The sequence below is a fragment of the Phodopus roborovskii genome, unplaced genomic scaffold, assembly GCF_943737965.1.
Source record: "Phodopus roborovskii unplaced genomic scaffold, PHOROB, whole genome shotgun sequence".
Classification (NCBI taxonomy): Eukaryota; Metazoa; Chordata; class Mammalia; order Rodentia; family Cricetidae; genus Phodopus; species Phodopus roborovskii.
Window position 1 is genome coordinate 19,761,813 of NW_026126541.1, and position 23,291 is coordinate 19,785,103.

The 23,291-nt window shown below is 44.4% G+C and overlaps 1 protein-coding gene across 14 annotated transcripts in view; it reads left to right on the plus strand.

The window, feature by feature from the left end:
- The window catches only part of Sorbs1 (sorbin and SH3 domain containing 1), a 214,011-nt gene that overhangs the window by 141,298 nt on the left and 49,422 nt on the right, over positions 1-23,291 (plus strand). For 13 of the 14 annotated variants that reach the window (XM_051199849.1, XM_051199857.1, XM_051199858.1 and 10 more), the window contains 7 exons: positions 1,758-1,927; positions 4,074-4,137; positions 5,815-5,889; positions 14,883-14,930; positions 15,043-15,172; positions 16,311-16,425; positions 21,927-22,010. In XM_051199849.1, the coding sequence (XP_051055806.1) occupies positions 1,758-1,927; positions 4,074-4,137; positions 5,815-5,889; positions 14,883-14,930; positions 15,043-15,172; positions 16,311-16,425; positions 21,927-22,010 (686 nt within the window). The remainder of the gene's footprint in view (positions 1-1,757; positions 1,928-4,073; positions 4,138-5,814; positions 5,890-14,882; positions 14,931-15,042; positions 15,173-16,310; positions 16,426-21,926; positions 22,011-23,291) is intronic. The other variant, XM_051199863.1, reaches the window with a different exon arrangement.

Here is a 23,291-nt window from a genome sequence, read left to right on the forward strand (position 1 = left end):
AGCAAGGCTCTTAGAAGCATGTCTGAAGTCAGGGGAGAGTGACTCTGCTGAGCAGACTGAATGTTAGAAAGCTGAGCATGCGGACTTCACTGCTCCCAGCCCCTCAGCCTTCATACATTGACACCTCTGGCTTTGTGGCAGCTTTGCATGGAATCCCAAACCCCACCTTCCTGCCAGAGTACATTCAGTCCCTTACCAGCACTTTGCACTTCTGCTCAATCAGGGAGTACTTACTAATTGATGGAGGGTCGGGAGAAAGACATGCTTTATTCTTCGCTGATAAGACTTTGGGCTCACTTGGCTTAAGCCCCTGTGCCATCCGCCTTTTACCATCTGACACACTCCGTCCTCTGTGCTGAGTTCACCCCTTCGTTCTTTTTCATCCACATTTCATCCCTTTCTCTGCAATCTGATACCTGTTGTTGTTGACCTCCTGAAATTGCTCTGTGTTTTTGTCCCTTTCCTTTTGCTCAGATGACGCCCACGTAGGCTTGGGGATTCTCTGCTTCTCTGCCTGCTTCTTTGGTATTTTTCAGTGTGTGATTTCAGCCCTTGGCTCTGCTCTCACTTCCTTCTACCATAGAGATCTGTCATTATTCTTGTGCTGGTGGCCGTAAAACTCCTTCGTGGCAAGACATATCAGCTGGGTCCTGCAGCATCTCCTGGATGCCTCTAAGGCCTTTAAAAATCAAAACAAAACAAAACAAAAACAACAACAATAAAAAACCCCATATGGTCTTCTTGTCTTATTGAAGAGTTTAGTGCAATGCCAGGCACTTAATTAAGTCAGAATAGTTCAAGGAGGCACATAGTGGATGATGCTCTTCCTTCTGCCAGGAACATCCTCCACTTTCTTTTCATCTGGTTGGCTCCTCTTAGACAAGTTGGCTCTGAAACTAAATCCTGCAACTAAGCTGGGTGCTGACTCCTCTGTCGGCCCTCGCTACTCTGCATTCTTCTTGCTGGCCCACTAGAGGATAGGCCCCCCTGAAGACTAAGAATCTGAGAGGTTGGTTGCCTTCATGTCTACATGCAGAATACTAGGCATAGCACCTGGCAGGTGCTTAGGGAACACCTCTTCAGTGACTGCATGGTCTGACTTGGAAAAGCAGACAGTAGCTAGTGACCCTGTAATCTATAGACCACACCTGGGGTGTTTGTTGGCTCTCTGTAAGTGCCAATCGTGAACCAGGTTAAATAAACTGTAACGAGCAGCCAGCAATGTCTAGCTTTCTGAGCACTTTGGCTTACAGCATCTTTGTGAGCTTGCCAATGGAAATGTCATTCCCATATTTTTTGAATGAGAAAACTGAGGCATGAGAAAGTTAAGTGAGGAGAGTTAAGTGCCTCCCAATACCAAAAAGTTAACTCTCCAGTAATGTGCCTTCCCTGCCCCCTTATCTTCCCAGATATCTTCAGAACCATTTCATACCTCTGCAGGCCTCTCTTAAAGAGCCAGGTAACAAGTATTTTGATGCTTTGCAGGCCATGTGATCACAGCTTACTCAGCTCAACTATGGTAACGCAAAAGCACTCATAAATCATGGGTGAACAAACCTTCGTGGCTATGTTCCAGTCAAATTTTACTTACAAAAGCAGGTGGCCGGCAGTGGGCTGAACTTCACTGACCCCTGGCCTACATGGGGCTAGTTCTAGTTGGAAGTCAGCAAACATCCCTTTCCCCTAGCTGGATTGTGGAAGAGTTTTTTTTTTTTTTTGCTTTGGAGTTTAAGCTCGTGATTGCTTTTCATTTCCAGATCCTGCCTCCGAGAGAAGAGTGGGTGAGCAGGACTCAGTGCCAACCCCGACAGAACTCACCTCGCCCAGCAGGGCTGCCGAAAGGAGAGCAAAGGATGACAGGAGGGTGGTGAAGAGTGCACAGGACCTACGCAATGTGTCTATGGATGAAGTGGGCATCCCACTCCGGGTACGAATGTGAACCTTTGGGTCCCCTTGGGCTTCAGCTTCAACAAGGGCTGGCGAGACTCAAGGCTTGGAGGGGGGTCACAGTGGCTTGGAGGAGGAGGGTTTTTCTCTTTGACACCAGCACAGGACCACACCCCAATGAGTATTTCCAGACTTCTCCAAAGTGGGTGTAGGATATTAAGTCTCAAAAGAGAAGGAACATCTGGGCGGAGCAAAGTTGAGGAACTTTTCTGCAGCTGATGGGCTTGGGTTGCACATCCTCCACGGGCAAGGCCGTCATTGCTGTGGGACCCACTAGCAATTCTTGCTCCAGGGTTAGGGGCATCCCTGGCAAAGTGAGGCTGTGTATCCGGGTTCAGGAAGAAGATCCTTGGATGAGAGTTGCCCCATCAAGCAAGGTGAACAGGACAAGGCAGCCAGGCAAAGGCGACCCTTCAAGGCCTTCAAGACCACCAGGCCTCTTCCCGAGGCCAGGTGTGCCAATGCTCCCCAAGGCCCCTAGGGGCTCAGGGAAGCCTGCCCTTTGTGGCTAGAATCAGGGTAATCCTCCTCCTTAGGTGTCCACCAGACTGCTGGCTGCAGTAGGTGTCCCATTTAGAAAACGGGACTTCCTTTTGCCCTTGCAGAAGGTAGATAAAAACAGCAGCATTGTAAAGCCTTTGAAGGACTCTACATTGGTCATGTGTAATAACAGAGAAAGAGAGCAGTTACTAAGAGTGCTTTGCAGCTACCTCTGCTGGACATTGTCTTACACCACCACGTGAGCGATGGGAGCAGTCTTCATTTCCATAGATTGGTGCTGCTGTCAGCCTAGCTGTGCTGTTATGAGCACTCAGCACAGGCTGCTTCTGGAGTAAGGATGGGCTCATGGTTATGGAGGTCTGAGTCAAAAACTGAGCCGCCCGTTTTGCAGGGACCTCTGGCAAGGCTAGCACACATGGCAAAAGTGTATGTACATCAAAGCCAGTGCACATGCTGTGTGCCGGGGAGCAGAGAGAATGGCTGGCTGGCACCCCAAATCCCGTGGGGGAAGTCATCGCCAGAACGCTAAGGACCTCTCATTAGGCCCCACCTCATAAAATACCTCAGCACCTCCCAGGGCCACCACCCTGGAAGACAAGTCATTAACTAGGGACGACACACATCAAAACACAGCATCAGAAAGGCATGGACTGCAGGATCGTATCACTCTCCCAAGATCTCACGATGTGTGGGTGGCAGAGTGTCTACAGCTGTTGCTTTAGTTGGCCCTCCTACTTTTTTAACACCTCTCTGCCTTGGAGACTGCACTTTGACCTTCTCTGTTTTTAATTCCCTCATCTATAAAATGGGAGTGATACTATCATATCTAGCTACCTTGCTTTGCTTTTCATCTTTGAAGGAAGGCTTAGCTCCAGGTGAGCATGCAAGCCCTGAAATTGGATGCCATTTTGGGTTCCATTTTAATCTATGTGTTCTAGATGTGGCTTTGTGCAAGGTGACTTACATACATTTGTACAGAATAATCCGAAGGGGCACAGATAGATTGTGCGTGGTAAGCAATGTCTTACTGACTTGTGATTCTGGGAGGGCTTAACATCAGTTTCTTGAAGCCTGTGTGTGGAGAGAGATTGTCTCTAAAAAATGCAATTTTAAGAAAGATTGGGCACAGGGCCAGGGAGATGGTTCAGTGGTTAAGAGCACATTCTGCTCTTGCAGAAGACTGGGCACACACATGGCTGGCTCTGACGCCCTCTGCTGGTGTCCCCTGACACTGGGTGTACATGGTGCACATAAATTAATTCAAGCAAAGCATCCAAATACATAAATTAAAAATAAATACATCTTTTTAAAAGAAAGAAAGCATGGCCATATTTCAAATCTGCCTTTGTCTGTTACATCCTTAGGCCAGATCTCATTTTTCAAAATCATATCTGAATCTCTTATTATGGCTCAGCTTTCTCAAAAGTTTTTGGCTTTGAAAAAAAAAAAAAAAGTCCTTAATGCTGTAGCTAGGGATGCGTGTGGTAGAGCACTTGCCTGTCATGAGCAAGGCCCTGGGATCTATTTCAGTACCTCCCTGTTTGATTTTTATTTTGTGATCATAGATCTTCTAAAATGTGCTCAGCTTTCCATTGTTTTCATCCTTTGCTTATGTTTTTCTCCAGAATACCGAAAGATCGAAAGACTGGTACAAAACCATGTTTAAACAGATCCACAAGCTGAACAGAGGTACCGGTTTTCATTTGTAGAAGTTGTGTGATGCTGTGGGAATTGGTTGACTGTTGGTTGTGGGCCTGTTCACGGTTCACTTTGACTCTGGGAGGTGGGCTCCTGTTGTTGGATGACACTAGGTACTGGCCTGCCTGGCTGTAGCCGTGTGCCCTCAGAGCATAAGTGGGAGGGTGGTACCCGTGTTTGCCCCACCCCAGCTTTGGAGCTTGAGGTCAGCTTGCAAGTCCTCCCTCGCAGCTGCTGTGTAGTGCAGGAGGCCGAGCCGAGCCCTCCACTTATGCTCCCACACCTATCTGCCTGGGGAACAGACAGCTCCATCTCCCACCTGCTTCAAGCTTTGGGTATACCTTGTGTCAGCTTTGTGAGAAAATCAAGTTGAGCAAAAGCCCTGCTCTGGGAGTTAAGAAAACTGTTCTTCCCCGGGGTCTCTGGACACTTTTGTGCTCTTAGGTGTCCCTTGTGTCTTTCTGCGTCTGTCCTGTTTCCAGTCCTCTGAAGGATGTTGTAGGCATTCAATTGGGAACACGCTTGGCCTTGTGAAGCCGATGCATTATGCATCTCTGAGGCTGTGCTAGTGTGCGAAGTCAGCTTTCCCAACTGGGAGCCAGAGCTTGGCAGGTAGAGAAATCAGTCGTGAGCTGACACACTAGAGCCGCTCAGGTTGAAAGAGGTGCTCACGGATCTAGAGGCCCCCTGGGCTTTCAGTGAGCGAGCCAGCATGATGGCAGAACCCCAGGCTAGTGCTTTGGCAGATCGCAACCCTACCAGCTCAGCCCCCATTGCTGCCTGTGCTGCCAGTGAACTGCATTGTGGGAAGGGAGCCACTCTTCCTGGGAGCAGAGCATCCTGTCTTTCTTTGTATCCAAATCCAGTCTGGCCGCCTGCCATGAAATGCACCAAAGAAATAGTGTTCTGGTCATTGTTCCCCAAAAATGAGACTGGTCACAAATGTCCAGTCTTGGTGCCTAGCTGTATATGCTAAACATCACTGTTAGCTTCTGCTGGGTGCAGAGTGGTCCACACTATTTCTAAATGTTGAGTGTTTACCTTCTCTGAGTCAAATGGATAAGCGCCATCATGGTGGTGCTAAAGACCGGGTCTCCATGGTAGTCACTGTCCTTTTCTTCCAGCCGTCTGTGACTGGCCCACACTCAGATCTGGATTTGGAAGGCTAAACGTACAGATGAATGCACACATATGCACAGAATGTGTGTTTCTGCTCTAAGACACCAGTGGTCTTCTTGTGCTCTAGTTATTAACTCAACAATTACAGATTCTGAACAAAACTCCCTGTCCTAGTGGAGGCAGAGGCACCCAAAAAGCTTAAGCCTCGCTTGCACAAAACGGCCTTTGGTTTGAAACAGCAACAAAACTACGCTTTAGGATAGCCTTTTCATTTATCATATTTCATATCTCTAACCTAAAAGAAATGTGAAATTTGAAACTTTGTGTTAAGTGCTTCTTGCCCATTGGAGCTAGTTTCCATATAATTCTTTTTTTAGGTGTCTTAATTTGGGCAAAAAGACTGGATTTTAAATCTTTCATATCAGTAGTGAAGTTTATTGTGTTCCTCAATTCAAGGAATATACATTGTGTGTAGATTTCTACTCATTCACTCTCTCCATTTGTATCTTTCTCTGTTCTCTGTCTCTCAAACCTGCTCCCACTGCCTAGACACTCCTGAAGAAAACCCTTATTTCCCTACGTACAAATTCCCTGAACTTCCTGAAATCCTGCAAAATTCTGAAGGTACCATAAGTTTAGACAGTGCATCTGTTACTATAGCTTTAAATTAGTTCTTAGAGTTCCATTGTAGGTGTACAATTTGGCTTTTAGATTTTGTTTTTAGTAGTCATTTTCAGCCCGTAAGCATTTCGTTTCGCTCATTTGCATGGTGTGCTGTATTAAAATAACTAAGTCCTTTCTAATTCCTTAACCTAAGTGTGATGCCTGCGTGCTTTAATAACACTAAAATAGATAATCATTGGGAAGCGTCAAGCGGGGGTTAATGGTTTCCTCCACTTCATGGTAGATAGCTTCACACACACCGCTTTTCTCTGCTGCAGAGGACAACCCTTACACTCCTACCTACCAGTTTCCTGCGTCTACTCCTAGCCCTGAGTCTGAAGGTAATTACAGGAGATGTGTGCCTGGCTGTGAGCTGCTGCCGCCACTGCCCACCTTGGGGTTTTTGCTAGGAGCCTAGGAAAGGTCCCTCTAACCTTTTGTTTTGTGAGGTTGCCTCAGTCCTTTCTGGCTCTCTCCAAGTGGTATTTTAATCCCCACCCCTATAGGGTTTCCATGGCTTAAGGGGTAGCTTTCATAGCTTACTTATAATGCTCTGGATGTGTGGGGCCCTGAGGAACGCTACTTGTACCAACTACTGGAGGCCTGGTATCTGGGTTGTCACTTAGTGTATTCTGATGGCTGGGCAGTGACTAAGCTGAGGATGGAGTCCTGCCAGCTTTCAACAATAGAAGCTTACCAGTTTCCCACACTGCCCCCAGTGGCCACTGGGCCCCTCTGGCCATGGGTCCTTGGGGTGTCTCTTTTTGATTGGGAATTCCTGAAGAGGTATGTAAGTCTAAGTGTCAGTTTTGGTGAGATATGGTAACCTTTGAAGATTTGGACCAAGCTGGGAAACATTTCATGGAAGAGCTGGATGGGAATATGACCTGATATGGACTACAGCTTTGCCTGTATCCTGGAGTTATTCTTTTATGTTGGGGGTACAGTGTGGAGCAGAGCAGGTGTCAAAGAAGGTTGGAAAAAGTGAGTGAAGGAAAGCATCTTGGAGAAATCCTGCTACACCCATGGGATCGGAAGATGGCCTGAAGCCTGTCATAGGCAGGGCCCTTGGCTTCCTTCTCCATCTTCTTGGCTGTGATCTCAAGGCAGGATTTCACAGCCTGATGTCAAGTTCTTTTGCCACTGATCACTACACCTTGCGACCCTGGCTGACAACAGTAGGGTCTGTTTTTTTTTTTTTTTTTTTTTTTTTTTTTTTTTTTTTTTTTTTGTTACATGTGAAGTTTGGCCCAGTAGGAAGTAGGGCTGTTTTACCTAGAGACATAAACAGTAAGAGAAGGCAAGACAGTTTGTCACGCATATTTACAAGTGGATATGCATATGTGTGTCTGTGTATATACACACAATATTTTCAGAGACCGAAAAAGGAAGAAAAGCCTCAACGAATTAAAAGGTTAAAAAAATTAAGTTGAACATAAAAAATTCATAATGAAGATAATTACACTTTAACTCACGCTTTGAGGGCTTTGTCTTCCCTAGGGATCTTTTAAAAATAGGGTAGATTCTGTCTCACGCCCCCCACCCTGCCTAGATGACATGTCTAGCATATTGCTGATGTATTCAGTTAGATAAAGGCTTTTTACAAATGTGAAAAACACATGAGATAGAGCATTTCAAAAATGTTCTGGGCTTAATTTTTTTATTTTATTTTTTTATTTTTATGTTCAAGAGGCTTTCTGACTTTCTGAGTCCGTGGTTTTTTATGAGTACTACCAGCCCATGCCTGTGAGTGCCAGCCCACCTTAGCTCTGTCCTTGGTACCACTCCACACAGGTAGCACACTGCAGCCAGACCAGCACCGAGTGCAGGCTCTGCCGTAGCTGTTAATATGCACTGAGAAGTAGAGACGGTAGAGATGCATGCCTGTAATTCCAGTGCTCAGGGGGTCGAGGAAGGAGGAGTACTATGAATTCAATGCTGAATTGGGCTGCATAGTAAGTTCCAGATTAGCCAGGGCCACATAGTGACACCTTTTAAAAGGAAGGGAGGGAGAGGGAGGGAGGGGAATTCAGCTGAGCAAGAACCTAGAGGTTGGAGTTATAGGTCTCATGGGGGGGGGAGGGGTAGTCTCTTATTGATGCCACTGTTGTTTTGTCGTCTTGTAATTGAGAATTTGGAAGTAGGATTATCTGTAAGAAATCTATGACAGCCTATCTGAGGGCTGGTATGTCTGTCTGTCTACACTGTAGTTTTTTTTTTTTTTTTTTTAAGAAGACACTTGTAAGTTTCTCCAAGCTGATTGTCCTAAACAGTGGGGCCTGTGAGCATGTGTTTATACCAGCTTGAAAACCTTCCTTCTCCCTGAGTGAGCATGTAAACCGGGCAGATGCTGGAAGATAAACAGGATGGCCATGTTTTAATGAGGCTCAAATGTACTTTAAAAAAACAAACTCTGTTTATTACAGCAAGGAACAGCCTGGGCCTTTTATAATACTTAAGGCAGCTGGTGCTAACCTACACTGCCTACTTCCCTCTGAAAAGCAACCTTTGTCCCTCCCCAAAGTTCTCATTAAGGGACAGCAGTGTGATGACTGTCATGCCCTTACTGAACTTCCACCTGAGACTGCTTAAACATTTCCATTGTGTTCCCTTCACCTGAGAAACTCTGCTTCAGGTATATACAAATCATATACATATGATTTATGATAATAAATCATAAAGAAATTTATTCTAAAATAATCCTTCAGTATACATGTACTTTTACCATTTATTTGCATACTAATGAGAAAGATGCTTGTTTGTTTGCTGTTTATTTATTTATTTGTTTGTTTAAAGACAAAATTTCTTCTTCATGTAGCCATGACTGGTCTGGAACTCATTATATAGATCAGGTTGGTCCCAAACTCATAAAGGTCTGTCTGCCTCTAATTCTCAAGTGTTGGGGGTAAAGGAGTGTACCACCATGCCCAGCATTGGTTTATTTTGTCACAAAAAGTTAAATCTTAGTTGAACATTCGATGCTAAAGAACATAAATCATCCTTACTGTCTTCCATAGTTGATGAGCATTTTGATTTTATAGTAATCAATGCTGAGAATGTCACATCACTTACATAAGTAAGTAGTTCAAAAATAGCAGAATGTGTTTGTAACCATTTCAGGAATTGGAGGAAATTCTGTCATAAACTCAAGTCAGTTAACAATTTTTTTTAAATGAAATGCAAGTCAGCAAATCAAGTTTTAAAATCAAATATTCTCATATAATACAATCCCAGCATAGACGTATTTGACACTCAGATACTGAAGAATGATGACGGGAAAATAAAGTGCAATTAGACCATTGTGAGTCTGTAAGAACAGAGACCTTTCTCTGTATAGTCACAACGCTGCATTTCAGTCTGAGCTAGAGTGTTTCGGGCAACCTTGGGGTTGTGTAGTGTGATGCCAGTGAACTGTTCAGTGAACATATTGTATGTTCAGAATCAAACTTGCAGTGGACCTGCCTGCTGCACGAGTGGGTGCCAGAAATGCCCTGAATGTGTTACCTTTGATTTTGAATTGGTTTTTAGTCATTCCATATTTTAAAACATTTTACTGATTCCAAATTCTTCACAACCCCCCACGCTCGGTTAAGTGGTCCCCAGACACAGTATTAGAAGCTGTGGCGTACAGTATGAGGCTCTGTGTTGAGCACATTGCCACCGTTGACCTCATTTTCATCCCCCCAGCAGCCCACCATGTGAGCCGAAAGAAGCTTGGGGAGGTAGGGTAGCATGTACAAAGTTACACGGGAAGTGGTAGGAAGGTCTGTGAGACTCCAAACACCGGTTTTTGCTCTGCTGATCCTTACCCTCCTGATAGCCCCGTGCACTTGGTTGCCCCTTCCTTGCCAAGAGCTCTCTGATGGCAGCTTCTCTAGATTCAATCTTGGGCTGTCAAACTAGTGTCTCTGGGAACATGAGATTAGGAAAGCTCCCCAAGCGATGGGACCATGACAGACCTACTGAAATGTCAAGATACCTTCCACAAAGCTGTCTACCGCCCCAAAGGACCAAGATACTTGCCAAGATGAGATTTGAGAGTTTGAATACAGGACTGGAATGAGGAATGCAGATTCAAAACTCTGGCCTGGTAAGGACAGCTGACTTGGCACATTCGATGTCAAGAAAACAAGATTATTTTTACACAGTGTTCCAGAATCTACAGCAGAGCCAAGTAGAGTATAGTTTACTTCGTGATCCATGGCTTGTGAGGACCCATTGAGCCACAGGGGTGAAGTCAGAGAGCAGCTTCCCTCCTGGTTCGTGAATTGCACTAGCACCCCTTCTGGTTGGTGGATGAGACTGCCACACTCTGTTGCTGTGACTCATGGTGCCACTTCCAAGCATCTCTAGGCTGTGGTGTCACAGGGGTCTGTCTTGTGTTTTTCCTCATTCCTGCTCCAGCTTGCCCTGAGGCAAGGCTTGCAGAGGGCGGTTTTCTCAGGCACAGATATAGTTGAGTGAAAATAGCTTTCCTAGCTGTGCAGGATTTCTAAGAATAGCCTTATGTTACTTGTGTTTTGAGTAAGTTGTTCTGTTGTGAGGATGCTTGGCTGACTTATGCCTCCTGCCCCAAACTTTTTCTAGTCCTGCCCATGGGAGGGGCCAGGCGGCTTTGCAGCAGCCACCTTTGTTCTCCTTCTGTGGCTGCCCAGAAGTTCTCTGGCCAGCATGTACAGAAGTCTTTGCTCTGCAGCATAGTTAAGAACTGAAGCAGTCATCCCCTTCCCACCTCGGGACCCAGAAGGCCGGATGAAGATGGGAATGGTGAGCCTTCTCTAGCCCATGGGCCCCTACAGACGGTGGGTCCCACTAGTCCATGGATCCCTCCCTTAGTTTGTTTCTTTCCCATTTTTGAATCACTTCTCAGAATTCTTTCTCAGGAGTATGTCTTCTGCAGCTGCTCTCCACTCTCCTGCTTTCCATCCCTTAATAGTTGACGGTCTTTAACCAAAACATAATCTGTGACTTCTCACAAGCCCCCAGACTTGGCTTCCTTGTCCCATAAGGCCCCTAGACTTGGCTTCCTTGTCCCACAGACGCTGTCTCCTTTTCCTTGGCTGTTTTCTGTGGGGTGTCCATGTACTTCCATCTTGTATTCTTGCTCTTGGTAAGCACGTGGGGGTGAATGAAGCTTCAGAAGAAATTGTGTTGAATGACGGAATAAGATCGTGTTCAAGTGAATTGTTATTATCACAAAAATAATTTTAGGGTTAAAGACCTATGAAGTGCTAACCAGAGATTTAATGACACACAGCTTGTGGTTCTGTGAATGCTGCTTTTGACTAAGCATCCCATTTTGATTGTTATGTAGAGCTTTGAATGGTTTGGTCCAGCAATCTCTCTAGTTGGCTTTCAGGGTTGTATAAATTCTAAACAGCAACCGTAAAATCAACCCTGGAAGGAAGCTTCTAGAAATTCATGTAATGTCGTCCTTGGGTTTGAAAAGGGAATTATGCGGCTCCTGGCAGCTCCTGGGCTAGCTGCTGTGCTACTGAGGCCAGGCTGCCAAAGCCCAAGAGGAACGGTTGGTGTGTCAACACCAGAGTCCTCAGGGGCCTTCAAGGCACCAGAGTGAAGGTGTGCTGCGTAATGTTCAGGCTTCCTGGAATGGTTGGCATGGGAACTTCTGAGTGTTGGTGCCAAGGTTTGATGTCAGTTTGCTTGGTGTCCCAAGGGTCAAAGATAGCATGTGGTTCCATTACAAAGCAGGAATCACAAGATCCCAGTTCAGCTGAGTCCCCCGTGGCATTATTGTCAGGAACCCTTGGAGGATGTGACAGCGGGCTTTGTGTAGCTAGTTCATAGGAGACTTGAGAACGATTTTTCTTTGTGTAGCTATGGTTAAACACATGCACCTGTTTACTACTCTGTTTGGCTAGCTCTAGCCAGACAGGTTGAAGGCAGGCTTCTAGTCCTTGGTTATTCTAACTGTATCCAACTTCCTCATTGTGGGCTTGCTTACCAGGAGAAAGTTTCAAACAAGTGCAGGATGTAGCAATGTTATCCCTGGAGACCAATGGGGGCAAGTGAGTGTGGTAGAGTTGTTCAGATTAATCCATTTGACATAGGTATGCTTTCATACGGTTCCTAGATCTATGTCCATGTTAAAGTCCTGTGGACACTGGAGAAGTGAAGTCCACTCACAAAGACACCCTGGCCATGAGACTCCTTTTCCCATCTGTACCCAATAATAGGATTAATATTATCAACCACAGCCTGGCATGATGGCACACCTATACTCTCAGCACTCAAGAGGCAGAGGTAGATGGATGCCTGAGTTCAAAGCCAACCTGGTCTACAGAGGGAGTTCCAGGTAGTGAGACCTTGTCTCAGAGGGAGAAGGAGTGTGTGTGTGTGTGTGTGTGTGTGTGTGTGTGTGTGTGTGAGAGAGAGAGAGAGAGAGAGAGAGAGAGAGAGAATCAGCCACTTAGTTACTGCTCTTGCCCCGCCCACATCTTGCTTTCCTCTACTTTTCAACATCCCTAAGTCAGGCTCCTTAGGCTGTTTTTCTCCACCACATAAGAATGATTTCTCACAGCCTTATAATAAGCCTTCTAGAATTTGACATTAGAAATGTCTAGAGGAAACAGTGTTTTTAAAACTTAATCTTAACATTAAACCATATTTAATGCTGTCCCAGCACCCATAGGTTGCTTCGAGTTTTAGTGGCCATGGGATAATTGGAACTGACCTTCCCACCACCTGCTACAAGGCTGCCACCTTCTGTGATTCAAAGAGGTGTAGAGTTTTGAGCTAAAGCATTAGGCTTGGTTTAAAGCAGTGTATTGTTTTCTGAGTTAGCTTGGGTTGGGGCAGGCACTGTTTTTTCCAGCCAAGTGTCCTCAGCTAAAGCTGAATTTATTTATTTGTTTGTTTGTTTATTGATTTTTCAAGACAGTGTTTCTCTGTGTAACCCTTGCTGTCCTGGAACTTGCTCTGTAGACCAGCTGGCCTTGAACTCACAGAAATCCACCTGCCTCTGCCTCCCGAGTGATGGAAATCAAAGGCGTTCTAAAGCTGATTTTTTATGTTCTTTGATATCATAGAACTATATGAATACATAATTAAATCCTTAAAAAAAAAAAAACTCCCAAACAAACAAGCAAAAGGCCAGTAACACAAAATTCTTCAGAACACTTTTTCCAAAAATACATCTCTGATTCCATTCCATCTTTCCACTGCCCTATTTTCAGGAGGTAACATAAATAAACTTAAGATACTCAGTTCATAATAATGAAAGCGTAGTGGATTGTGGTGATGCATGCCTGTAACCCCAGGACTCAGGAGACTGAGGCAGGAGGATTGTATGCTAGAGATCAGTCAGCCTGAGCAACATAATAAGACCCTCCCCACCCCGCCCCACCCCATCCCACCCTACCCTAAAGAAGAAAGGGTTGGCAGTGTTGGTAAAGAATCATAGTCCGTGTGGAACGTTGGTGTAGAGCAGTTCTTATGAAGGCAGTGGGAGCTGGAGGGAACAAAGGTACCTTGTGATGGATCCCTGTCTGGTTTTCTGGCTAAGGACACCTGGGACAGACAAAACTGGGAGAAGTACAGGTAGAAGCTGTCTTTACACACCGCTGCACTCAAAATAGTAGTAATGTTAGCTTTGTTTACGTTTCACAAAACATTCTGAGCTGCACAGTGGTGGCGCACGCCTGAGTGGTTTCATCACTCAGGAGGCAGGGGTAGGTGGATCTCCATTGAGTTCAAGGCCAGCCTGGTCTACAGTCCTAGGACAGCCAGAGCTGTTTCACGGAGAGACTCCGTCTCAAAAAACAAAAACAAAACAAAATAAAACAAAACAAAAACATCCTGTCCATTCTCGCTCTGATACTTAATTTGCCCAGAAACATGGGCTTAATTAACATTGTCATTAACACAGCATATCAAATCCCTTGACTTGACTTTGCTGCTTAGGTCGTGTGCTTTACTGAAAATGTATTATGGACCTTAAGGGAGGGAACTGTGTCTTCATTCTAGATCCATGTACCCTGAATTCAAATGAGCAAGATATAGACTCTCAGGTACTCCAGAGAAGAAATGTTTAGGATGTCATAGCTTGTACTTGGGACAGATCTGTCCCTGTAAATGGGCTTTTGATTTGATTTTTACTTTGAAAATTACACCCCTTCTCATAGGGGTTCAGATCTTTTCTTGGTCATCCTAGAGCCCAGTATTCAGTTTATCTAGAGGTGTACACACACACACACACACACACACACACACACACACCTGCAGAGCCCATCATATACCATAGGAATTTGTGTGAGTTTGACTTGTTGCAGACTCAGTTTAGATGCTCACCCTGAGTGGTACCCTGCATAGAGCAGCCCTTATATCAGTCATGGCAGTGTTGGGTCCTGAGAAATCTAATCACCGAGAAAAGCCAAGATGTAATTAAAACAGATTCTAATGTGGGTTTTCTCCAACTCTTGTTAGATGTACAACCTCTTTGCCTTTTGTGTTGTCTGAAGAATGTATAAAACAGGTCAAAGCTACAATGGGGAGCTAGCAATCACGTTCTTTGAACTCTTTTTCCTATCCAGTCGTAGCCATGGGCCTTGGAAAGAGGCCATGGCACTCAAAAGGCAAGACTGAGCACTGAGTGGCCGGATCCATTTCAGCCCCCACTTCCCACTCGGGGAGAGATACAGAGCCCTGCATCCCAGCTTTGGTGATGGGCCTTCTCCTTGTGAGGAGTCTTGCCTCTGTACATTCCCTGATGTCTGAAAGCAGTTTCTGCTGGGCCATGTTGGATCTATGGACTCTGGCAAGCCTCACTGCTCTGCAGGATAGTCTGTGTGATGTGTCCCCAGGCCTGAGTCTCCTCCTGTTGGGTCCCTGGTGTGGCTGGATGTCATGCAGGACTGTGGAAATGGGGCTTGGTGTACACCCTGGACCTGTGGCTTGAGTCTCTTCCCCCTGATTTTTTCTGTTTTGTTCACTAGATGATGATTCTGACCTGCACACTCCTAGATATTCCTTCTCTGAAGACGGTAAGTGACTGGAGCCCCTGCTTGTGGGGAGGAAGGGAAGATCGTAGACGAGACATCTTCACGGTTAGTTTTCATTTGAGCTTAAAGTATTTTATATGTACTTTCTCTCCAGCAAAGTCTCCCCTTTTTGTGCCTCGCTCAAAAAGTGAGATGAACTACATTGACGGGGAGAAAGTAGTGAAGAGGTCAGCCACACTCCCCCTCCCAACCCGCTCGTCTTCACTTAAGTCCAGCCCAGAGAGGTAAGTGGTCCATTAGATGCTCATCCATGCCTCCCCAGAATCTGCATCCCAGGAGCCTTTATTAGGAACAAGACACTCGAATCTGCACACTGTCACCTGTCAGCAGTGACTTAGTCTGAGTCTCCACATCCTTATCCGTGAAATAAGGATAAAAATAACATGACTCCTCCATGAGAGTGTTGCAAGGATAAAATAGGTGATTGCACTTGACCTTCCTTTAAGGGCCTGGCTCATAGCAAGGGTGTAATTACTGTCGACTATAATTATTATAACCTTTTACCTAGTCAAGAGAAGTTTGTAGTATTAGGTATTGGACCCAGAGTCTTCCTGAATGCTAGGCAAGTGCTCAGCCACAAAGCTTTTATTTTCAGACAGTTAGTTATCCAGGCTGACCTTGAACTTGCCCTGTAGCCCAAGCAGGGCTTTAACTGTCAACCCTCCTACCTCAGTCTATAAGTGGTTGGGATTACAGGCCTATGCCACCAGGCGCTACTATGGGAAAAATCTAAAATTGGAACTAACATCATTTAAATATTCATAGTTAAGACTATAACACTAAAGCCAGCTATGTTCAGAAATGTCTATTTACTGATATAACATGTATTGTTGAGACAAATGTTCCTATGAGTAGTAATCTCTTGTCAGCTGGACGGTGTCCCATGTATCTTCTGACCCCAGTTTCTGTCAGTTTTCACAAACTGAGAGGTCTGTGCAGATGAAACTTACTATTTTTTCTTAAATTCACATCCAGCTCGAGGACCTGTATTTGTGCTTTGCATACATTGTGTGGGAGTTCGGGCGTGTTTGGGGAATGTTATAGCCAGAAGAGCAGAGCAGGGTGAATGACTTTTTCCAGGGCAAGCCTGGCTTCATTTTCCTCCCTCCCTCCTCTCCCTTCCAGTCTCCGCCTCCTGGTGCCAGGTTTTGAGCACAAGGTACCTCATGCCCTGTGTAAAGCTAAGATGGAGATTTAATCGTATTGTTTGGAGAAGCAGACTAACATAGCTAAATTGCTAGCCTTGATTCCAGTTTTATGCCTTGGATATAAAAATTCTTTGGTTAAGACTACAGACAACCAGGTTCAGACTGTATGGAAAGCTGATACCGCCCTCATGAAAATGGCATTTTCCTTCTACAGAAACGACTGGGAGCCCCCAGATAAGAAAGTGGATACGAGAAAATATCGAGCAGAGCCCAAAAGCATTTACGAATATCAGCCGGGCAAGTCTTCCGTTCTGACCAATGAGAAGATGGTAATGTGCATATGAAAATTCTTTTGTTTTTCTCTGCCCATGCTGTCTAGTTTGCATACATTATGTATCTGGAGCATATTCTTCCCCTACTTGAGATAGGCTTGTTTTGTTTAGAACAGTGTGAAAAAATTGAAGTATTTTCACCCTCTGCATTTTTCAGGTCTTCTTGAAATGAGTTCCGAGTCTGCTTTTAAACAACTGTGTTTTTTTTGTTTTGTTTTGTTTTGTTTTTGTGGCCCTGTTGTTCCATTTGTGCATGGTTTATGGTTTTAACTCATTTTAATTTTCTACTAACTAAGTTTGATCCTACTTCTGGTTTTTTAGGGAAAAACATCTATTACTTTGTCAGGCTCATTGATTAAAGGTCTTTCTCTTTTGTACACAACTTTTGTTTGAAATGGATAGGATTTACAGAAATGACCAGTTTAGCATTACAATCTTTCAAAGATAAATGACCAATAGAATGTTGTAATTTGGGGTAAAGCCCTCAGTTGTTATGTTTTATGTTTCAGGTCTTCTGTCTTTGATTGTCATGGTGTTGAGAAGTAATTTATCAAATCAGCTTGCATTCTTGTCCATTACACAAATTTGCATCTCTGGAACATTGAGTGGGAAAATAGTGTGGAAATTTCAGGCCAAGGTGGAAAAGTAGCCACTTCTGTGGAATAGGAAGGCTTTACAAATTGATTAGTTCCATATCTGCCGATCATGTTTCCTTTCATTCACACTTCATTAGAAAAAGCTGGTTCATATTTTGGTAAATAGTTGAAGAGATTCTCCAAAGCTGCATCTGTTTGAAGCCCTGTGGCTGGACCACAGGATGCAGAGGTTACACTGGAGGCTGGCTTCATTCAGAGGAGCTGTCAGCCTGCTGTTCTATGTGTTTTTAAGGGGTAATTGATTTGACTTTTACTGAAATGAAAATGTGATGCCTTTGGAAGTGCTGGCATAGTTTTAATTAGGAAAAAGGTCATCAGTTCACAGAAATGCTTTTAGAGTTGTCATTCTTCAATGTTTGCTTGGCACCCCAGGTATTTTAAGCAGAAAGTGAGAGACTAGCTGAGTGACTTCCTTCCCATGCTGGGAAGTTCTCTGCCTGCAGGAAGTACCCCATACATAGTAAATGTACACGGCAACCTTCAACCCAAGGTGTGGAAAGAAGGCCATACTCCTTAGTAATTAGCATGCTGGCTTCCATTGTGCTTTAATACAGCCAAGTGATTTCAGGGATTCTGGAGGCCCCTGGCTGCTTTTATTTGGGCAGTGGCCATTCATAGATTGTCCTTGCTTTTACTGAAGACACACCCTTTTTCTTAATTTTGTCTTTGTTTCCACTTTTTCCCCTTGGTCTCAGTGATTTTTACCTCTGTTCAGAACTAGGAAAACAACATTATTCTGTTTTCCTCGTTGGTGTCACGGTTCTCGGGATGGTTGGCATTATTTTCACAAATGCTAGGAAGTACCTCACAGTGTTAATGGGGGATCCTTCTAGGGAGTGGTGGGGACTGTCCCCATGGATAGCAAAACACCATCTGGTGTTTCAGTACAGGCGCTCCTCTGTGTGTTCCAGGCCTGAGGCCCATCCATAGCAGCATGTGGGCACCTGCCCAACAGTTTCGTTCAGTGCCCTTGACCCCAGCTAGCTCTGCCCTTCCAAAGAGATGTTGTTGATTTTAGAGAGGAATTTCATTTGAATCTTAATTTTTTGACAGGGCTTGAATTGGCCCATTATGTTTGATCTTTTTTAGCGCTGCTATTTTTATCACGTGAACAGAAAAGCTGCTATGTGAGTTTCTATGTGAGCCTTGCCTCTTGGTATGAAGCATCTGGCTGGCTAGGATTTGAGCGGCACCCTCATTCATATGGTTTTTGAAGAAAACTAAAGAATCATTTCGTTAACTATTAAATGTGGAAACTGGTGACAGATAGATGCAGAATCTAAATTAGACTTTATTTTAGTTTGCTTTGTCTCTTCATGAAGAAATGGGGAGAAAAATACTTTTTCTTCCATTTGAGTTGCACATAGCTGCTTAATTCTGCCAATTCAAAGACTAGGCCCAGGCACAGCCAACTGTTAACATCAGAAGAATGTTTATGGGCTGTGGGCCTGCCTCTCGCCTTGGAGCATGCTCACACCACCCAGACCCATGAAACACTACTACCTTACGAATCCTCAGGTGACTCGCATCCTTGATGACTTGTTCCCCTGTTTGTCAAATTCACAAAGGTCTACATACTTCTTGCCTCCCTATCAAAGTATAAGTGAACCTTTTCTCCCTGGCCTTGGACTTAGAGGTGTGGTGGTGGTGGTTGGTCCCTGCTTCGTCAGGAATGTCTAGGCTTTACATATATATATATATATATATATATATATATATATATATATATATATATGAAATCTCCTATAGGACATGAACTTAGGAGGAAATAACTTTTTCCATGCCAGGCTTTGGGACAGATGTTGGAGTTTCTATTCCGTGGGTGTCTAGCAGCCAGGGACAGACACTGAGATGGTAATGACAGGCACAGAATGAACGTAGAAGTGTGAACAAGTGGGTTTGCCCAGCCCTGCCTCACTTGAGCTCTTTCTCTGGCATTTCAAGCTGGCTTTGGTTTGCTGTCACCTGCACTCTCATTAGAAGGATGAGCGGGGATGTGGTGTATTTTCAGAGTGCTGACTGGACGAGTTTGGGGCATCTGACCTCCAGTCCTGACTCTGCTATATGCCTTCAGGCAAGGCAGTTAACCTTCTTGAATCTCAAGGTTTTCATTTGTGAATAGAAAAATTATCTGGCCCTCCAGCCTGCTGGTGTGCCAGGTGATATGGCCAAGATGGATAATATAAGTCTAAGAGTCGCAAAAACTGTTGATCGTGGTGTAAGTGAATGCACCATGTTCAGATGACTTACTTAATTGAAATCTGAAGCTGGTCTTTGGCTCCTATTCAAGCAATAACATTGTCTTTGAGAAGATGACATTTTCCTGGCAAGCTTCTTGCCCTTTCCATGGATTTTATCAAGCTGGAAAAAGAGCAGCTCACAGCAGGGAAGACTAGAGCCTGGCATTGTGGAAGAGCTGTGGCTATGGGAACATGGCTCCTCTGCTTCCAGAAGGCTGTTCCCTGTCAGTCTGTCCTTGGTTGTATGTACTGCTCATTTACACCTGGCTAACTATTGTGGGTATGAGTGCTGTACCTTTTTACCTTTGTGTCTGGGCAGCTTGAAGAACTGACACTCTGGACCCAAGTTATTTAACAAAACCTGTTCTTCACTCAGCATTAACCTTGGCAGTCAACTCTTCTGCACAGAGCATTCAAGAGTAAAATGAGTTCATTCTTTCAGGGCTGTAACTATCATAACTCTTAGGCAGCTTCCCAAAAGAGTTGGTATGTTTGTACATTTTATGAAAAAAACAAAACCTAACCTATTCTCTGGGAACAGTTTATAAATAGTCTTTGTAAAAGTAACAAATATGAAGTAGGTTGCATGGAGAGCCATCACTGCAGGTTGTACCATGTACCAATGTTTTTAAGCCATCATTTGTTGATTTTTTTTTTTTTTTTTTTTTTGGTCTTTTTGGACATTGTGCTTCATTTCACCAAACAAAGGCAGAAGCTGGGATGGGAAGATGGCTCAGTTGGTAAACTGCTAGAGGACTTGAGTTCAGTTCCAAGAAAAAGAGAAAAAGAATCAGGCTTGGTGACTTGTACTTAAAGTCCTAGCACTGGAGAGGCAGAGCCAGGCAAATCCCTTAGAACTTGCTCGCCAGCCAACCTAGCCCAATTGGCAAGCCCTAAGCCAATGAGAGCCCCTGGTTCAGGAAACAAGGTAACTGGCCCCTAAGGAACAGCGCCTTAAGTTACCCTCTGGTATTTACATACATGTGCATAGATATATAAACACACATGTGGCCACACACACGAGTATACACATACATGCACGCATGCACGCACAGCAGGCACTATTAATATCTGAATGGGCAGGCCTTCTCTTTTGAGATGGAAACTTTAGAGGAAGCTGATCTAGATGCAAGAGGATGGAGTTTATGCAAGAGGATGGAGTTTAGCATATATTCTCCTCTAGTTTCAAATCATATTTCAGTTAAAGAACATCTCTGACAGGTGCCCATATCTTCCACCTGTAACAGCAAGAATGAACGAATGGTATAGATATTTTCAGGGGCTTGGTAAAAACTCACCGACAGTTTCCAGACTTGTCTGCAAGCAGCAAAGGGCTAGACAGTAGTGTGGTGCACCTAGGGAGGACCACTGTGGAGTGCAGTAACACCGACTACCTGTAGGTGGGGCTGGCTGTACGCTCTCTGGTGCCATCCGCATTATGGCCAGGAGGCCCCTTAGTTTCTTGTGTGATATCTTCAGTCTCAGAAAGTGTACTTTTTTATATTTCAGATTGTTATTAAAAAGAAAAAAAATCACATCTCAATCTTTTGTAATTTTCAGAGTGATTAAGAACATAAGAACTTAAGCAAACCTTGAACATTAAACACTTCAGCCTCATATGAGTATAACTCCTCGTATTGGGACGCTTGGTTTGATTTCTAATCTTCCATTTTTTGTGTTTTTCAAAAGTAGTTGATGCTACCTAGATAAAGTGCCAGAACTGTGATACACATTTGGTGAAATATTTAACCACAGAATCAAATGACCAGTCCATGTGGCACTTCTTAGTGTCATGTAAATGGAGGAATCTAACTTTGGAATGCACATAACCCAGAAGTTTTCTCCCCCCCCCCCCGTTCTGTTCTCTGTCTTGTGAAGCTTTCCTGTCACTTAATTATTTTTCTCAACCCTTTAACATTTCTTTGTTAGAACATGGAGTATACTCTGTACTCGTCCCCACAGATGCTTGTTTAAAATGTTTCTCACTTGTGTCCTCTATTTTGACTCACATCGTTTTCCACTTTGCCGTGTGTGACACATGGTATTCTCACCTGCTCATGTGCCATTAAAGATGCAGTATTAACCAATTGGCTTTTCTAAAGTGTCGTTATTTGCATTTATTTTTGAAGACCTTAAAGCAGCCTTGCAAATAAGTACTAAAGCTGACCTAGCCCATAAACACTGTGCGTCTTATTCTGACATAGATGCTGAATGTTCGGTGTACTCACCAGTTTATATGCTCACAGCTAATATTTCTTTACAAGGAGATAGGGGTGTTCTTTTCCCAATGCTGAAATGATTGAGGGTTACCGTTCAGCCCACATGTTGCTTTGTGGTGAAGAATCGCAGTGTGGTCCATCTGCCTCTGCTGTGGGGCTGAAAACGAATCCCTCGTGGCTCCCTGCCTCAGTCTCCCCGTTCTCATGAACACATCCCCTTTCTCCTGTTTTTGCCGGAGTCGGTGAGACTGGACGGTCACCGCTGTTGAAGCAGGTGCTGTGTAACCCGACGCCACTGCATCTCTACTGGCCTGCTCCTGTGTAATCCTTTGCATAATGTTATCCTTCTCTTCCCTCCATTTCCCTTTCACCAACCCTTATAGAGTCGGGATATAAGCCCAGAAGAGATAGATTTAAAGAATGAACCTTGGTATAAATTCTTTTCGGAATTGGAGTTTGGGAAACCGGTAAGTGTGATAGCTTCAGTGGATATACACCTTGTGAAATAATGCTGTTGGTGCGTTGTTGCTGATGCACAGTCAGGTGTGTGTGAGGGAAGCAGCCATCAGCCATGATAGTTGTCAGTAGTCAGATTGTCTTATCTTACTACAATCTATAGGCTTTCCCACAAGAAGGGATACATCTTCCTAGAACATCCAGAGAGCATGCCCAAGGTATCACTTGTCCTATGACCTCCCTAAGCCACAAATAGTGCTTTTTTTTTTTTTTTTCTCCCTGCCATCCAGTCACTATTTGAACCAGTCTTGAAGGTATACTGAAGACAGGCATGGGAACGCGTCACTCAGAAGGCCAGCATTGCAGTGCTTCAAATCATGTTTTTAAAGCATGCGTGCAAGGCAGGTGTCCGAGCAGGCCAGAAAAGGTGCTTCTCTGGGCAGCTGCAGCTCCAATCCAGCTCTTAGGGAGTGGTTTCTCTGAGTTGCGCTAGTATTTTCCAGGATTTGGAATGGAGGGTAGAATTCTAAAGTATTTAGTGTTTGGCAGTTTCTCTGAGGTATTTCTGAATTGGCAGCACAAATTGACTTTGGCCCTTAAGGAGGGAGCTCCTTAGTCCTGTGCCCAGATGAGTTTCAAGCTTGAGGATAAACTGAACTCATCCTTCCACCCACGGTGATGGACTTTTAACCTGTAGTTACTTTGAATTCCCAATGATAACTGGGAAAGTAATCTATAGGTGCGAGAGTTAAGCACAGCAAAAGGAAACAGACAAGTGTGCGAGACTCTGACCATTGGGGTTTGGATGCTATTTTGTTTGCAGATAGGAATTGATTTCATAGCTAACTAAAACATTAAATTCCATGCTTTGTATTTTTCATTAAGGAGACAATGGAAAGTCAGGCTGTTGCTGAATTGGTTTAAAGATACTGAGCTTGTAAGTTCAGGTGTCTTCTGAGTTAGGAGGGCCCAGTTTCCTGCATTCGACTTGTAGGAACAGATAGTCCTCCCTTCTGGGCCTTCCTCCATGCATAGCCTCCCCGCCCCCACCCCATCTGTTATTGACGAAGAGCGCCACCTAGAGACAATGGAAAGGAAGCATCTAGCCCAACTGCTCTTCTCAATGCACAGCTCATTTCTCTCTACCCTTTTCTGCTGTTCGCCATTTAGACACTAAGTTTAACAGACCCAGTCTTTCACACTTGCAAAAACCGAACAGTATCCCAATCCTTTTCCTTAAAACCTGCTCAATTATTGAACATATTGATAGGTGTAGTCCCCTCCAAAGCACA